Source organism: Polyodon spathula, chromosome 23 (assembly GCF_017654505.1).
Source record: "Polyodon spathula isolate WHYD16114869_AA chromosome 23, ASM1765450v1, whole genome shotgun sequence".
NCBI classification, from domain to species: domain Eukaryota; kingdom Metazoa; phylum Chordata; class Actinopteri; order Acipenseriformes; family Polyodontidae; genus Polyodon; species Polyodon spathula.
The window spans coordinates 14,923,711-14,938,753 of record NC_054556.1 but is presented as its reverse complement, the minus strand read 5'-3'; the positions used below and the strand labels follow the sequence as shown (position 1 = coordinate 14,938,753).

The 15,043-nt window shown below is 38.2% G+C and overlaps 1 protein-coding gene across 2 annotated transcripts in view; it reads left to right on the top strand.

Annotated features, from left to right (window-relative positions):
* The window catches only part of LOC121298163 (formylglycine-generating enzyme-like), a 44,235-nt gene that overhangs the window by 8,511 nt on the left and 20,681 nt on the right, over positions 1-15,043 (top strand). For both annotated transcript variants that reach the window (XM_041225076.1, XM_041225075.1), the window contains exons 4-7: positions 5,983-6,065; positions 7,054-7,176; positions 9,628-9,742; positions 13,549-13,662. In XM_041225076.1, coding sequence (XP_041081010.1) covers positions 5,983-6,065; positions 7,054-7,176; positions 9,628-9,742; positions 13,549-13,662 — 435 coding nt within the window. The remainder of the gene's footprint in view (positions 1-5,982; positions 6,066-7,053; positions 7,177-9,627; positions 9,743-13,548; positions 13,663-15,043) is intronic.

Here is a 15,043-nt window from a genome sequence, read left to right as displayed (position 1 = left end):
TCTTAATAAGCACAGCTGTGACTAATTAAGACCACAGCAAAGCCTGACATGGTTTCCCCTGGTGTGTAGTGAGAGTTTCACAGATAACGGTCATTGTCCAAAAATAAACATTTTGCTACCACATTTTTTGTAACCTCCAGCTATATCTGGGAAACTGTTAGCGATACATACTTCAAAACTCTGTGTTTACGAGAGAGGCCATTCCTCATCCATCATGCCTCCAGGGATGTTTGGTATTTTTTTCACAAAAACTGCAGCCACACAATTTATGTAATATACTTAAGTTTCACAGGCCCTGATTCATACTCATTTTGGACTACCTTACTTAAGGTTACATTAGATACTCCAAGATTACTGCTAATCGGGATTTGTGAAACCAGCCATAAAAAAGTAGTCTTAACAAAACCAGTATCTGTGCAGAACCATAACAAAACATATCTATCTACCTGCAATACGACAGTTAACCCTGTTTTTGTTCCTTTTAATAAACAAATAATAATAGGGTTCATCTGCTCTTTTGTTGCAACCATCTTACTATCCCCTCGGGGTGTGAAAAGCGGGGGCATGTTCCAGTTGTCATGAAACTTGGTATTAACTGTGACAGAGCAGATCCCTGCCTGTAAATAAAGTGGGGTTTAGGTTGTGGTTGGCAGGGATGGGCCTGCCAAAATACACCTGAGAGTATGGCTGGTCTCAAACGAGGTAATTGGTGTTGATTGGGAACAGCCACACAGAATAAAAAAAAAAAAAAAAAGAAAAAAAAAAGGAGCTTGAGGCTGCATTAGAGAGGACCACCAGGGAGCTGGTAACAGAGGAAGTGCTGTGAGTAAAACCAGTGAAGGCTTTGGCCAGCCTGGTGAAAATAAAGAGTGGTTTTGTTGGGAGAACAGTTTAGAAGTCCCAACCCTTTAGTTAGGGAGGCTTGGTTACTTAATGTTATTTAGCCTATCAGTTATTGAGACAGGGTATCAGATTGTGGGGATATATGGGGGTGTCTGTCTCTGCGTACAGCAGTTACATTTTTACATGTATTTGGAGAACAGCTTATCAGATTGACTAAACACTTCATTTGGGTTACGTACTCACTGTTGTATGTTATGGACAGCAACGCTTTCATCATGGTGATTTTGGAATTTACGGACGTGGCGGGGGATGTGTGTGGTTGACATGCTTGTTTTCTTTCAATGTAACCGCAGCATTAGATCAGGAGGTTGCTGTCTCTTACACATGTAACTGAACATCTGCTGGACTGCACGCATGCATCACCTCTTCTACACGCAGCTATGCATTGTTTAGCATTACCGTGGGATGCATTCTAGGGGTGGGAGCAGTGCAGATTACATCAGCTTTGAAACCCAGAAGACAGATGTGAGCTAGGGGCTCCCTGGCTGCATGACCTACTTCTTGCTGAAAAGAATAAATAAGGTTGCATTTGCACTGGTCCCAGTCCTATCATTTGAAAATATTGGAAAAATGCATTTACACCTAACTGTTCTTTTCCACTAGTGCAGTGGTCTTCAACCGTGGGTACCTCTAAGGGTCATAGGGACAAATAAAAGTGAAATTATTTTTGTTTAATTATCTTTTTTTTTTAATGGTGTTCTATATTGCCTCTAAACCACTGTGCATAAATATTTGATTTTTGTTTAGCAGCTCAAAGTGAACCACATATGATAAAAAACAACACACAGAATCTATCACGTCCACATATGTGATTTCTATTGAGTGGATTTCCACTCTGGTGTGGGTAGGTGAAGCAGGGTCTGGTGATTCTGTCTGGAAAGCACTCTCATTAACTTTGCTGTTTTCAACTTGTTGTATAATTGAATATTAATTAGTGAAGCACAATATTTCATCCTATTTTTAGAAGTATTTTTGAAAGAATTTGTTTTGGTGTTTGAAATTGATACATTTCTTACATGCAAAAGAAAAACTAAGGAAAAAAAAAAACATGAGAGTACAGAAAGTGCAAAGTGACAGAGTTATACTTAAGCTTTATGGATACTTTTTGTGTTGGCTTTTAGAAAAAGGTTTATTGAACCATGACATGAATAAAAGGTTTTGGTTGGGTGGCAGCTTACACAGCTCTTAGTGTTACAGAATCCTGTCACAATATTTACATCAAACACATGACTTAGCTTTGCCGTACCATGTGTTGTCCATATCACAGCGTTTTTTTTTTCAACATTTTCCCAATAGTTTGGATATTTAATTCACATGTAAATAAACATTTTTTCTTCTAAACATTGCAGTGTGTCCAGCTTATGCTTCCTCCTGACAAATCAGCCTCTAGTTTTGCCCTCTAATGGTAGCTGTCCTTAAAAAATTGATGTTTGTTGTCACACTGGACTTAATTTTTTATGGCCTGTTAATAGCAGACAATTTGAGTTTTGATATGCTGCTTTTCTTTCAGCAAAGCCACAAGTTATCTAGGCTGTAACTGAAGTCACAGTGAAATAGAAATAGCTAGTCACCTACTTGTGGTTAGTGGGTGATAGTAGAGAAAGATCAGTAAAACTTCTAGGATTTCTGCACTTGTAGAGCTACTTTTAGAGCTACAAAATCCCCAAGTGTGATTGATGTTGGACTGTTTTATTTGTGCCCCTGACAAAGCACACCTCAGCCCTGGCCTTTGGTCCTTGGCCTCGAGAACTGAGTGGTGGTTTTGACATGTGGACATCTTATTTTGTTACATGTTCCTGGAATGCCAGCTGTAGAATTTCGGGGTCTGCATATTTGATACTCCAGTATTTGCAGCAAACCGAAACCAATCCAGGTAGGTTTTGCGCTGGGGGCTACAAAGAGCTTGTAAAATGAGATTTCATTTAAAAGCTCCAGCATAAACAAACTGTGGGGACAGGAATTCTGAACAGGAGGCGCAGCATTCCAGGTAGAGCTCCCCTCTCCAAGCCAGCAGAAGTGTGAGAGGAGACCACTGCTCCACATGCCCTCCCCTACAGACAGCTACCAGGAAACACAGGGCTGCTGGTCTTCTGGAATGCTGTTAGGGGATCTCCTTCATTCTTTTTGTAAGGATGCTGCTGTGTCTGAATTCAATCCACCAAGCCAGTTGAAGGAGTGGTAACCAAATTGAATTTCTCACCTTTCATCAAAGAGTAGGGGCCATATTTTAAAAGTGTTTTAATTCACTTCTATTTTTTTTTTATGCAAATTTTTTATTGATTTTTCCAGATTTTTTTTATAACAATAATCACACACAAAATCCAGATCAACATAGGGAAATAAATAAAACACACAATACAAGGACACAAACAATTAAAGAAACTAATAAATACATAATAATTAACAGTAAAAAAAAAAAAAAATAATAATAACTCACAGCATAAGAGGAAGTACAATAAGCAGTTATAGGAGGGCAGAAAACTCTGCAACAAGAGAGCCGGTCCATGACAAAGATCAACCGTGTATCGAAGACGAGTCATTTATGAACACTTAATGTGTTTTGGATGCCCAATGTAAGAAAGGGCCCCAAACATATTCAAGTGTGGGTATTTTATTCAACAAAGAGTACATTATTTTTTCAAAACTGGAAAGCTGGCATATGTCTAGAGCCCAATGCTGAAGTGTAGGTGCTGAATCAGTCTTTCAACATCTCTGAAGTGTACGTTTAGCTGTGGGAATTGCCAAAATGATCCACCTTATTGGAAAATGTGTTAGCTCAGACAAGTCAGCTGTTGACCCCAACGTAAACTTTGAAAGAGGAAACTGCTTTTCTAGAACTTCAAACATGATCTGCGAAATAAGATGCCACCAGTTAGTTAATACACGACCATATGATGTGTCATATTGACCCTACATCCCCATTACATCTCCAGGCATTTATCATTTGAAGAAATATTAAGCCTATGTATCTTTTTCAGGGTCTAATGCCATCTGTGTAGTGTCTTTGCTTGTATGAACCTATTCCCTATTTCTCGGTAGGCTGTATTCAAATTTTTTAACCAGGAGACCCATTCTTTCTGGGAGATTTCTGTTTTCAGTTGTGATTCCCATTGATGTTTCACTTTGATTAGGAGTCAGCGATTTGATCTAATAAAATAGGACACTTCAGAGGCCAGTTCTTTTCTAGCCAGCTCTCTATTCAAATGCTGTTCCACTGGATTCCGTGCTGGGCATGTGAGGGGTTGCCCCAACCACTTTGAAAGAGCACTCTGTATTTGAAGGTGTTTCGAAAATTGCGATTGTGGTAGACCATATTTCTCAGATGCCTGTACAAAACTTACAAAAAAAACAAAACATTTTGTGTGATAGTCAAAAAGATCTCTGACATGTTTAATGCCCGCCCTATTCTACTGTTCTCAGAAAATTATTTTACCACCTGTCCAAATACCCTAATGTGCCTGTCACAGGGACGGCCGAAGTGGGCGGAGTCAGAACCAGGAAAAGGAATGAAATACACAAAACAGGACAGATGAGTTGAAATGATGGTGGCGCTTGCTGGCGCCGGTTTATTGAAAAATAAAACAGGTTTCACAAACACGAAAACACATAACAGATAATATACACAGGGGCAGGCACTTCGTCACAGTGCCATATTGGAGCCTGTGGTGATTTGCAACATTCCCAGTGACCTGCTCCAGGTAATTTGGACCAGGCCTCCCAAGTGGCAGTAATTGTAGGGTGGTCCTGTAAATTGGGTCTGAAGACCTGAGAAGTTCATGACCAAGGGGGAACCCCACCTCCCGCATCTACCTCCCTATCGCACTAATCTGATCTAAAACAGGTGCTATCATCATTTTGATAGAATTTATCTTACTATCTTGAAAAGTCATTTTTTATTTTAGTTATTAGAGGTCTAAAATTTTCAGAAACAGCTTCTTCTTAGTTAGAAGTAGTTAAAATACCCAACTATCGAATGCCATGAGGAGCACTTAAAATTAAATTTAGTGAACAATGAGGAGGGACCGTAACCAGACAGCGGGATGGCCTCAGACTTGCCCCAGTTTATCCTATAGCCGGAAAAGGCAGAAAACAAGTCAATAGTCACCAGCAATTTAGGCATAGGTACCTCAGGTTGTGAAATAAAAGCATGTCATCACCATATAGCATCAATTCCTGCTGCTTATCTCCGATCTGAGTGCCATGTATTTCTGGGTCCTCTCTAAGTTTTTGGGCAAGAGGTTCTAATGCCAAGTTAAACAATAATGGAGAAAAGGGACACCCCTGCCTCATTCCTCTGTGCAGCTCAAAGGGTTCAGATAAGTGAGGGCAGAGTTAGGAGTGCTATATAATGTAGTGATCTATTTAATGAAGCCTTCACCAAAACGAGGTAAGGCAACCTATAACTATCTCCATTCAACACAATCGAATGCTCTCTCCACATCGTGACAAAGCAATTACTGGAGAAGGTGAGTCATGCACCACCCACTGCAGATTGATTACATGCCTAAGATTATCTGTGCTGAAGCGATGAGGGTTGAAACCAGTTTGGTCCGAATGGATAACTCCTATTTTTTTTTTTTAAAAGGTGAAAAGAATCATGTTTTAACAACATTTTTAAAAAAATGAAGAGAATAATATAATTTCGTCATTTTCTAAATTGGTAAAATGTACAGGTGTTTTACCACTTTCAAAAAATGCGAGTTAATTACAGACTGGAGTAAACGCTTTGGAAATATGGCCCTAAGTAGCTGAGTAATTCTTATCACAGTTACTCAAACACAGGTTTCTTTAGTGCGAGTAAGATTAATTAGCCAAGATGTCTTTATATATGTAAGCCCCAGCGCTATCTGCTGCACAGCAGTATATAGTATTGACAGCAAAGGAAACCTGATCCAAAGCGTTGCTGGCTCTTACTTTCTATTTCAACAATATGTTTGTTTCTATCAAAGCATTGTTGCAGGAGGGAACAACTGGATTAACATTTTTTTCCCATCTGACATTTTCACAACTGATTCTAGTACTGTGTTAATTTCTGCTGTCGGAGGTGTTAAACGCTCTGCATTGTTTATTGTATTGAAGGTTGCCGCTGCTCCCTGGTGGATGCCCGTGAAAGAAGCCAACTGGAGACAACCTGAAGGTCCTGATTCGAGTTTTGCAGATAGGTAGGCAACAACACAACTTCTTGTGTTGTATCTGTTTTAGAGATGCGTGTAACCCTCACCCTAACCCACACCCACCGGTTAATTGCCTTTCTCATTTTGTAAATGTTTCTATTCTCGAGTGTTTGCATCTTATGAACATAATTTCACAAAGCCTGCCTGTTGTGTACTTACACTCACTATTCTGGGCCCAAATGTTAGTTTGGAGGAAAAAACATGATATAATAAACATGGATTTTACATTTACAAACCGTAGCTCTAGGACTGCGTTTGGTTAAGAAAGTCTTTGCAAGTGTTGCTCTTTCTTGGTCATCTCCCCTGGAGAGGTGAATTGTCCACCCACCTCTTCAATGTCATCTTTCCTGCCATTCACCAGTCGGCTTCTTTCCATATTGACTGACATGCTTTTAGCCAGGAACATGCTTTGACCCAGAAGACACTGCTGAGGCAAAATGATTTGGAAAATGAAGCAGTAACAGGCTTCTGAGAGAGAGGCACGGTAACTGAGAGATTCAAGTACATACAGTTAACATTTGCACATTTGAGACTTTGGTAGCAAATGGAAGTGCACTCTATGTATGATTTGAGTATTGATTTTGTGTTGGCTGTAACCACTAACCGTTTTAATAGTGCTCTCTCACGCAGTCTTTTTATGTAAGGCCTGTGACACTGACTTACGAGATTTTTTTTTTTTTTAAACCTGTCATCATAGCCTCTGTTTAAGTGCTGGGATTAGCCTGGTTGACTATCTCTGGACCTTCTCTAGTTCAATAATGTATTTTGTTGTAGTGAGTTTATTGCACTTGAGAAGCCACAGAGATCTGTCACCAGCTTTCTGTCTTCAATGCAGTCCTAATACAGACATGTTTCATGGTAGACTGATCTGGTGTAGTCTGAAGCACTGGAAATAGATTTAAAAACAAGGCAGGGTCTGCGACTAACCCTAACTGTCACACTGCTTCCCAGTCTGTGTTCTGCTTTTCTGTTTCAGGCTTGAGCACCCTGTTTTGCATGTGTCCTGGAACGATGCGGTGGCGTACTGCACCTGGGCGAAAAAACGTCTGCCCACAGAGGCTGAGTGGGAATACGCCTGTCGGGGAGGACTGGAGAACAGGTAGGGAACTGGAGCTCAGACAGCAGCACAGCTTCCAGGTCGTGCTAAAGAGGAAGCAGCTGCAAATGTTGTTTACATTTCATTGTTACTTTTCCCTATTTTATGGTGTTATGATTCTGCGTGGTTCTGGGTCCCATCGCTCCAATGTTAAGTCTTTTTACAAGAGTTGCTTAGAGCTTGTCTGTGGAGTTCTAAGTGCTGGGACTGAACGGTCTTGTCATTCCATTCATGTGACCTTTCAACACTACAGAGTTGAAAGGTTATATTGACACGTGATTGCCAGTAAGTTCAAAGCCAGGTAACGGCAGATTTGGGAAAAGATTATTAATTGCCGACCACTAAATTAAAAAATAAATAAATAAATAAAACTTATTTGAGACATGGCCGATGGCAGTTACCCTAAGATCACAGGGGCAATCGAACATAGCTAATGGAGGCTGCAAAGGGGTTCATTTGAAGCTACTTCAGATGTGGTTTTAAAGAAATTTTGGCCGTTTTAAAATCCATTTTCTTTCCACGTATTAGTATTTGGAGCAACTGTGCAGCAAATCTGGTGCAGGGAGGCAGCAGCAGCTTTTAAAGTGCGGTCTTGAAATATCTGCAAATTGAAGCATAGAGTACAAACAAAGAACCAGAAGATCTTCCACAAAGGAAAAGGAGGAACAATGATAATGTTGCTCGTACTGATAAGATACTTGATTTTAAAACCTTGCTTTGCACTGCTTTAAAGTCTAATGGATCAAAATGCCACAACCAATCTCCTTAACATCATTTACCAACAAACTGAGATTGTTCTTTACTCAAGTGTAGTGCCAGATGCCTGTTTAAAATTAAAATGCATGTTTGCTATAACATGTATTTCTATTAAAATTGCACATTTCAGATCTATGTAGCTAATGGAAGTGCAAAATGGATAAGATTTATGGAATTATTTTGTTAGCTCCAATTACATGCATTGTCCCCAGATGGAGGCAAAAGATACTATAGTTCTTCACTGAAATTTCATCTTAACAAAATAGTTTACTGCAGTGTGCTCGATATTTTGATATTAGACATGCAGACCAATTGACTTTGTAACTGAAGTGAGGCATTTTAGTTTGACACTAAGCACTCCTCTGACTTATTTGTCAGACAGGAACATTGGAAGGTTCTCCTTTAATATTCACTCCAGTTACTAGTATTTGTGTGCTGCACAATACACCATTTAAGTTGCGTTTACATACTTTTATGTAATATATATATATATATATATATATATATATATATATATATATATATATATATATATATATATATAAATAAATCTCTAACCTTGCTCTCTAATTCATCAGTGTTTTTTTAAAGAAGACTGCTAATCAGACATTACATTTTATACCAGATTCACCGTGGCATCTCACAAGATTACAACTTTCCAACTACATCAAAAGAGGCAGTTTTTTTTTTTTTTTTTTTTTTTTAAAGGGACCCCGCTTTGACATTTATTACCATTTCTGTCTTAATATCACTGCTGATTCCCTTCTTCAGCAAATGATCTGAACCACAAAGATTGGTCAGTGTTCTTGAATTAGTGCTATTAGTATGTTGTCTAATAACACTTTCTGAACTCATTTGCTATGTTCCTCCTGTGTTAATTATATACCATGCAATCCATGAAGGTGTAGGAGACTTGTTAGCCCCTTCTCAATAGGGCTTTATTAAAACCAGAAGTCAGCTTTTAAATAAAATGAGATATTAACTGGGGGCGTGCAGAGTACTTGTATTGTCTTTAAGAAATATTTATCAGCAGGTATCCAATAAATCCATTCATAACTTGTTGAATTCAAAACAAGCTGTCCTCCCTCCTGTTTCTAATTGAGTGCCTATCAATGGCAATTAGCTTCCACATGGAGTGTTTAAAACCTGATTGGAAGATTCTTTTCCTCTCTTGGGGCGCTGTCATTTATACTGCTATACTGAATTGTTATCGGTTCAGTTGAAAGGACCAGGGCCTCCCTTATGGTCTTTCACTCTCACATACAAGTTTCGTCTTTGCTGTTCTTTTAAATTTGCATAGGCACTGCAGGAAATGTAAAAATAGCTTTGTGAAGCAGTCGAATGCAGAAAATGTCTCGCTGGTAACACTGTTGGAAGACAGCCATGAATTACTGTGAATGCCAAATTCATATTTAATATTGTCCAGGGGCAAAAAAAAAACCATTTTCAACTGCAAGAACGTTATTATATTCTACCTGTAGGGTGCTTATTAGCAGTTTCTCTAAAAACTGCACAATTGAGACATGTGTAGCTAATGGAAGAGTAAAGCATTGATGGAATTAGCTACACTCACTTGACTCCTTCAGAAAGACCTGAAATTAGACCTGGATTTGATGAGGACTTACTCACTGGGTGAATGGCAATCCGAGAGCTTGGCGATGGGTCTTGATTAGAGACTTTTCATTCTTTCTTTCACAGACTGTTCCCATGGGGCAACAAACTGCTCCCTAAAGACCAGCATTATGCCAATATCTGGCAAGGAGACTTCCCAGCACACAACACTGGGGAGGATGGGTACACTGAAACCTCACCAGTAAGTGACTCCGCATTTAAAGGGATTGTAGCTAACAAATCCATAAACCATACCTGCTTTGCACTCCCATTAGCTTCATAGTTATAACAGAGGTACTCAATAATTCGCATAATTAGCTACTGCATTTCAGCATACGCCTTCTTCAGATAGCATGGTAGAAATAACTAGGTAGAATGTAAGGTAGACGTACTGATGAATGTTCTAAGAACATTGTAAGATTGATAGTTCTTTTAGAATTGTAAATCCATTTCAGGAGGCATTGTCTTCCAGGTTCAGTCCATGGAGGAAATAAAGCCTCAAGTCTGTGAATCCATCTTTATCTAACATGTAAGGATTGTACACTTTTTGTATTGGGAGAATCTTCATGTCAGCAAGGCTGTGGTTTTGAGAGGTGAAGTGATTTGCAGCATGTTGATTAATCTTTTTTTGTAGAAACTTACAGTTTCTGAAATGAGAGTGCAGGGCACATACTGTTTCTTGCTATCTGAATAAGGCACAAGCCAAAAGTGTTGGCTAATTATTAAAATAGTGAGTTATATACAGTATATATACACACAGAGCTCCAAATTGGCAAAATGGCCTTCAGTTCAATACATTTGTAGATGAGGCCTCTAAACTTAAGTCAAGGCCAAAGTGTAGGATTCATATATAAAGCTAACTATTGACCACAGAAAGAAATAACACAGTTTAACAATGTATTGATTCAGAAAATACTGTTTAGAGTCTGGAGTTTTATGATTGTGACCTTTAATTAAAAAAAAATAAAACAAAAAATAAATATATTAACATAATTTAGATATTTTATTTATCATGTAATCAAATAAACTACAAAATGGTATCGCAAAAGTCTGTCGGAAGCCATTAGTAGTTTTTTTTTTAAAATTCAGTTTTTCGTTAAATGTTATGGGAAAAGTACAAAGTGGTATATAATTCAATATGTTAACGTAACATTCAGCAAGTTTCATTCAACTATATGAAGCGAAATTGATTCATTCTATAGGGTGATGCAAAACTTTGTCCACAGCTGTAGATTCGAGTCTGAAGCCAGGTATTAGCTAAGCTGTGTGCTGAAGTCAACAAATATCTCTCTAGTTGTTTTTATGTGTTTTTCTATATCTGAGTTCCAATATAAAATACATAATAAAAATAAAAATATTTAAGATACATTTTACTGTTGGAGTTTCGTAAAAGATTATTGTATATTCATGCTGCCTCATGATAATTAAGCAGCAGTATCAATTTAGCAAAGTTTTAACACTTAATTAATGGATTAATTTTAGGGGCAACTTTAAAAACCTGTTTGGTTTCGTTGTGGTAAAATAAGTAAATAAAGGATGACAATTAAAGCCTATTCAAGTTAGTTACAGTAAATCTTTTTTTTTTTTTTTTTTTTTTTTTTTTTTAAACATGAAAGAAAACGACTTTGTAAGAATCGTAAACATTTAATGAACTACTGACCTAGAAAATGATCACATTTTGCAAATGTTTTTGCAGATTGAGCTTTTCTGGACTCTTCTAAAATGGCGCCATTACACTCAGTAGAAATCCATGTGCTTGAAAGGGAGGGTCGTGTTCGTTGTTTGATTTGTTTTTGTGATGCGGTTACAAACAAACCATTTGACTCCTCCAGTTTTGATTGTAACAAAATGTTGTGAAATAGTTTAAATTTCAGCATTTTTAATAACATGTTGATTGAAGTATGTGTAAGTCAAAACCAACCGGAAAATGATACGAACACCTCAGAGATGTCTACAGACTCAAAGTAGTACAGAGAGGAGTACTGTCAGACAAACTGAAAAAACTACTAGTACTAGCAGGGGGACTCAAACATAGTTTTAGATTTAAACTGAAAATAAATATTAGGTACACGGAACAAAAACTTAAAGGCTTTTAATGAACAAAAATCATCAAAATATGTAACCGGAAATCCACCTTGGATTTAATGTACACGCTGAACTAGCTGAGTTGCAATAGCTAAAAGAAAAAAATACAGTTATTATATTAAAGTAACATAGCCATTCAGAAAAAAAGCAAACGTGTGCTGCATTGTTTTGTTAAAATACCAAATTACTGACTCGGTAGTGGAATACTTGCTTCTAAAAACACCATCTCTCATGTAAACTGCCTGTTGAAAGTGGAAGGCTTCAGTTGAGCAGCTAGCTGCTCCAGTGTGCTGAATCCATAGTGGAATAAAATGTTTGGTTTTTTTTAAAGTTAAAATGCTATAGCAAACATGTATTTTCATTTTGTTAATTAATCCCTCTGAATTTTGGAATTGACAAGCATCGCCATATGCAGAAGCTCAGTAATTATACTTCTAGTCAGTGATATAAATACATTGCTGTGACAGAGTCACCTTCTGGTATATTTAAAACATCTGGGGATTAGGCAGGCTCTATCTGAGGGTACAAAGCTGTATGTCTTGTCAGGTTCTGTAGAGCTGAGGCAGTGAAATTCGCTGTGACATGCAGTCATTACAATCATTAGCACCAGTCACTTTGTAACCCCAGGGAACTGATTACTGAAAAAGGCAAGAAAAGGGCATGGGATAAAGTATCAGTTTAAATTGTTTATTATCCCTCAGCATATCGTGCTGACATACACGGTATTTTCTTTCTACCCAATTTGAAATGCCTAATTGAAATGTCACCTCACCACTGCATACTAATCGGGAGGACTGAAGAGTAATGCATAACATCGTTTCAAGGCAATTTCATCCTCCGAAACAAAGCAGTTTATCAAGCTACTGAACCCTGAGGGACCCAGCTGTCTTTCCCTGTGGGTCTCCGCCCAAACCGTGTACCGCTGTCCCCAAACGTAACTACGTCATGCCTTTGTGTGTAGGTGTATGCAAAGCGTCACTATGGGTAATGTATATGTTACTTGTTAATTGTGTCCACCTCTCAAACAGCTGAATTCTATTATATAAAATAGTGGCATTGCTAATGTACACTTTAAACACAAAAACATGTCTGTTTTTTGTAGTTTTGCTAGTAGTAAAATGCTGCTCTGCTACTGTGTTGAAATCGGAGATTGTCATTAGTTGGCTACCAGTTTCTGAGGTTGACTTCCTTTTCTAGTCGGTGCTTCGGGACTGAATCTGTACAAAATGAAAGCATAACCCATTGCCCTTTTTAAACTGCTTTCAGTCGGCTGTGTGTTCTCCCTGCTGAACCACACTAACTTGTTTGCTTTTCTCAGTGTTAAGAATGAAAGTGTTTCAACAGTGTAGAAAAAAAAAAAAAACAAGTCTGTTACCGAGGAAGGAAATGTCGTAACCACATAAAACCTACATGCCTGAAATGGTTACTGTGTGGCTGAATGTGTTCGAAAGTAACCTGATGCGACATGTCTACACTGCATTGTGAGAACGGAGCTGTAAAAGTAGATCGCATCTTGCTCCATTATGAAATTGCGATTGCCGTCTTTCCTTCTCAAGTCAATTATCCAATCTGCAACTGGACATTAAACAAAGGTCAAAGATTGCCTACTGTATATCTAGCGATAATTATGGGTTATACAGGTATCAACACGGCCCTTGTCTGAGGTTTGACAACCTCCATTTTGTATTGGAGCGATACAATCCTAAAACGCTGCAATCCTAACTGTCAGTTTCAATTCGGATTAAAAACTGAATCTAATAAAATACGCCTGTAACACCCTCCACTGGCCACAATACTGCATTACCAATCTAATAACAGTAATACTCCAGGCAACTGGACATTTTACACTTCACATTATCCAAAATGTATCAATGAGTTTGATTTGACTGTTTGCATGAAAACGATCTTGTTTCTTCCCTCCAGGTGACTGCCTTCCCTCCCAATGGATACGGTCTATATAACATGGTGGGGAACGCCTGGGAATGGACAGCAGACTGGTGGAGTGTACACCACAGCACTGACGAGACTCGCAACCCGGTAGGGACCGCTTCCTTTTCATTGATTAGCAATGATTCGATTCTCTGAGTAATTCCCTTTTAAGATGTTTTTGTCGGCAGGTTTTCAGTGAAACCAACAGCCCTGTTATTTAATGTGTTCATTTCACAACAAGCTTTTCCCTCCCCTTTCAAATTTACAATTTGATTTTGCCTTAACAGCCCAGATTTATAGAAGGAGTATCCCCCTTCCTCAAGAAACATTTTGGACAATAACAAACCTGGCCTAAGTGATTTAAAATTACATTTCAAATCAATAAAAGAAAACAATAATGTTGGTCACATTTAAGTTATATAATTTGTAACTTGAATTAAGAACCAATGAATGGACTCTGCACATACTCTCATATGCTTATAATGACAGTGATCTTGCATATACATTTTATTTTGTGGGTTGTGCAATGACTGTAGTTGGTCTGTGGGTTTTAATGTTACTGTGTGGGTCTGACCCCTGAAATGCGTTGCCCGGCTTGCCTCAGTCATTTTCTGCCATGTTTTGGCAATATTGCTAAATGAAATCATCAGTGTCTTGTATTGTTTCGCTGTTTCAGTTGTGTTTGTATAAGAATACATCTAATTTGTATAGATGTGGTAGTGACTTCAGACAAGTGAGACTACAGTTCAGAATAAAGAAGCAGAGCTGATTGAAAATGAATGTGGATTTTTGTGGATCTTAACAGACTGTTGGAAAATGGATGTGCTCTAAGGAACACACTGTATCACTTTCATGCTTTTCAATATTTTAAAAAGTTTAATTACCACCATGGTCAAAAGACACAGTACTGTGTTCAACAATCTACTGAAAAAAAAATCTTGATTTCAGTCTATTTAGTATCAGTGAGTAGGTTGGCCCAAGTTTGGTGTAGATTTAAATACACCAGTAAGAATAGTGATCAACATTCGTGCAGTGGAAGTGATAAACTGTTAACATGCGTCTGATATCTCAGGATTGTTGTATGGCATTTGCATCAACATTAATAGTAGCTAAAACTTTAAAAAATCAGTGTAATCTGATTGTAAAGAAACAGTGTTTTTTTTCTTCAGATATTTCACCCACAGTGACTCTTGGTTACTCACAGTAACAAAATTGCTTGGTAGTTGAACCATAAAATTGGAGACATTTAATTTCTAGCTATTTCTTTTGTGTGCCCAATTTTACAGCAGGGAGACATATCCTACCACCAGGGGCACGATGGAAGTGAGGGGTTGATTGACAGCTCAGTTTCATGTTTGCTCAGCTGGCTCATTTAACATTAGAAAGGATATGAAGCCTCAACAATGTTTACCTCCGGCTGCTTGTGTCGGTCTCCATGTTTTACTTTCTACACCAATTCAAACTGACAAAGCCCAATGCAAGCCACTTG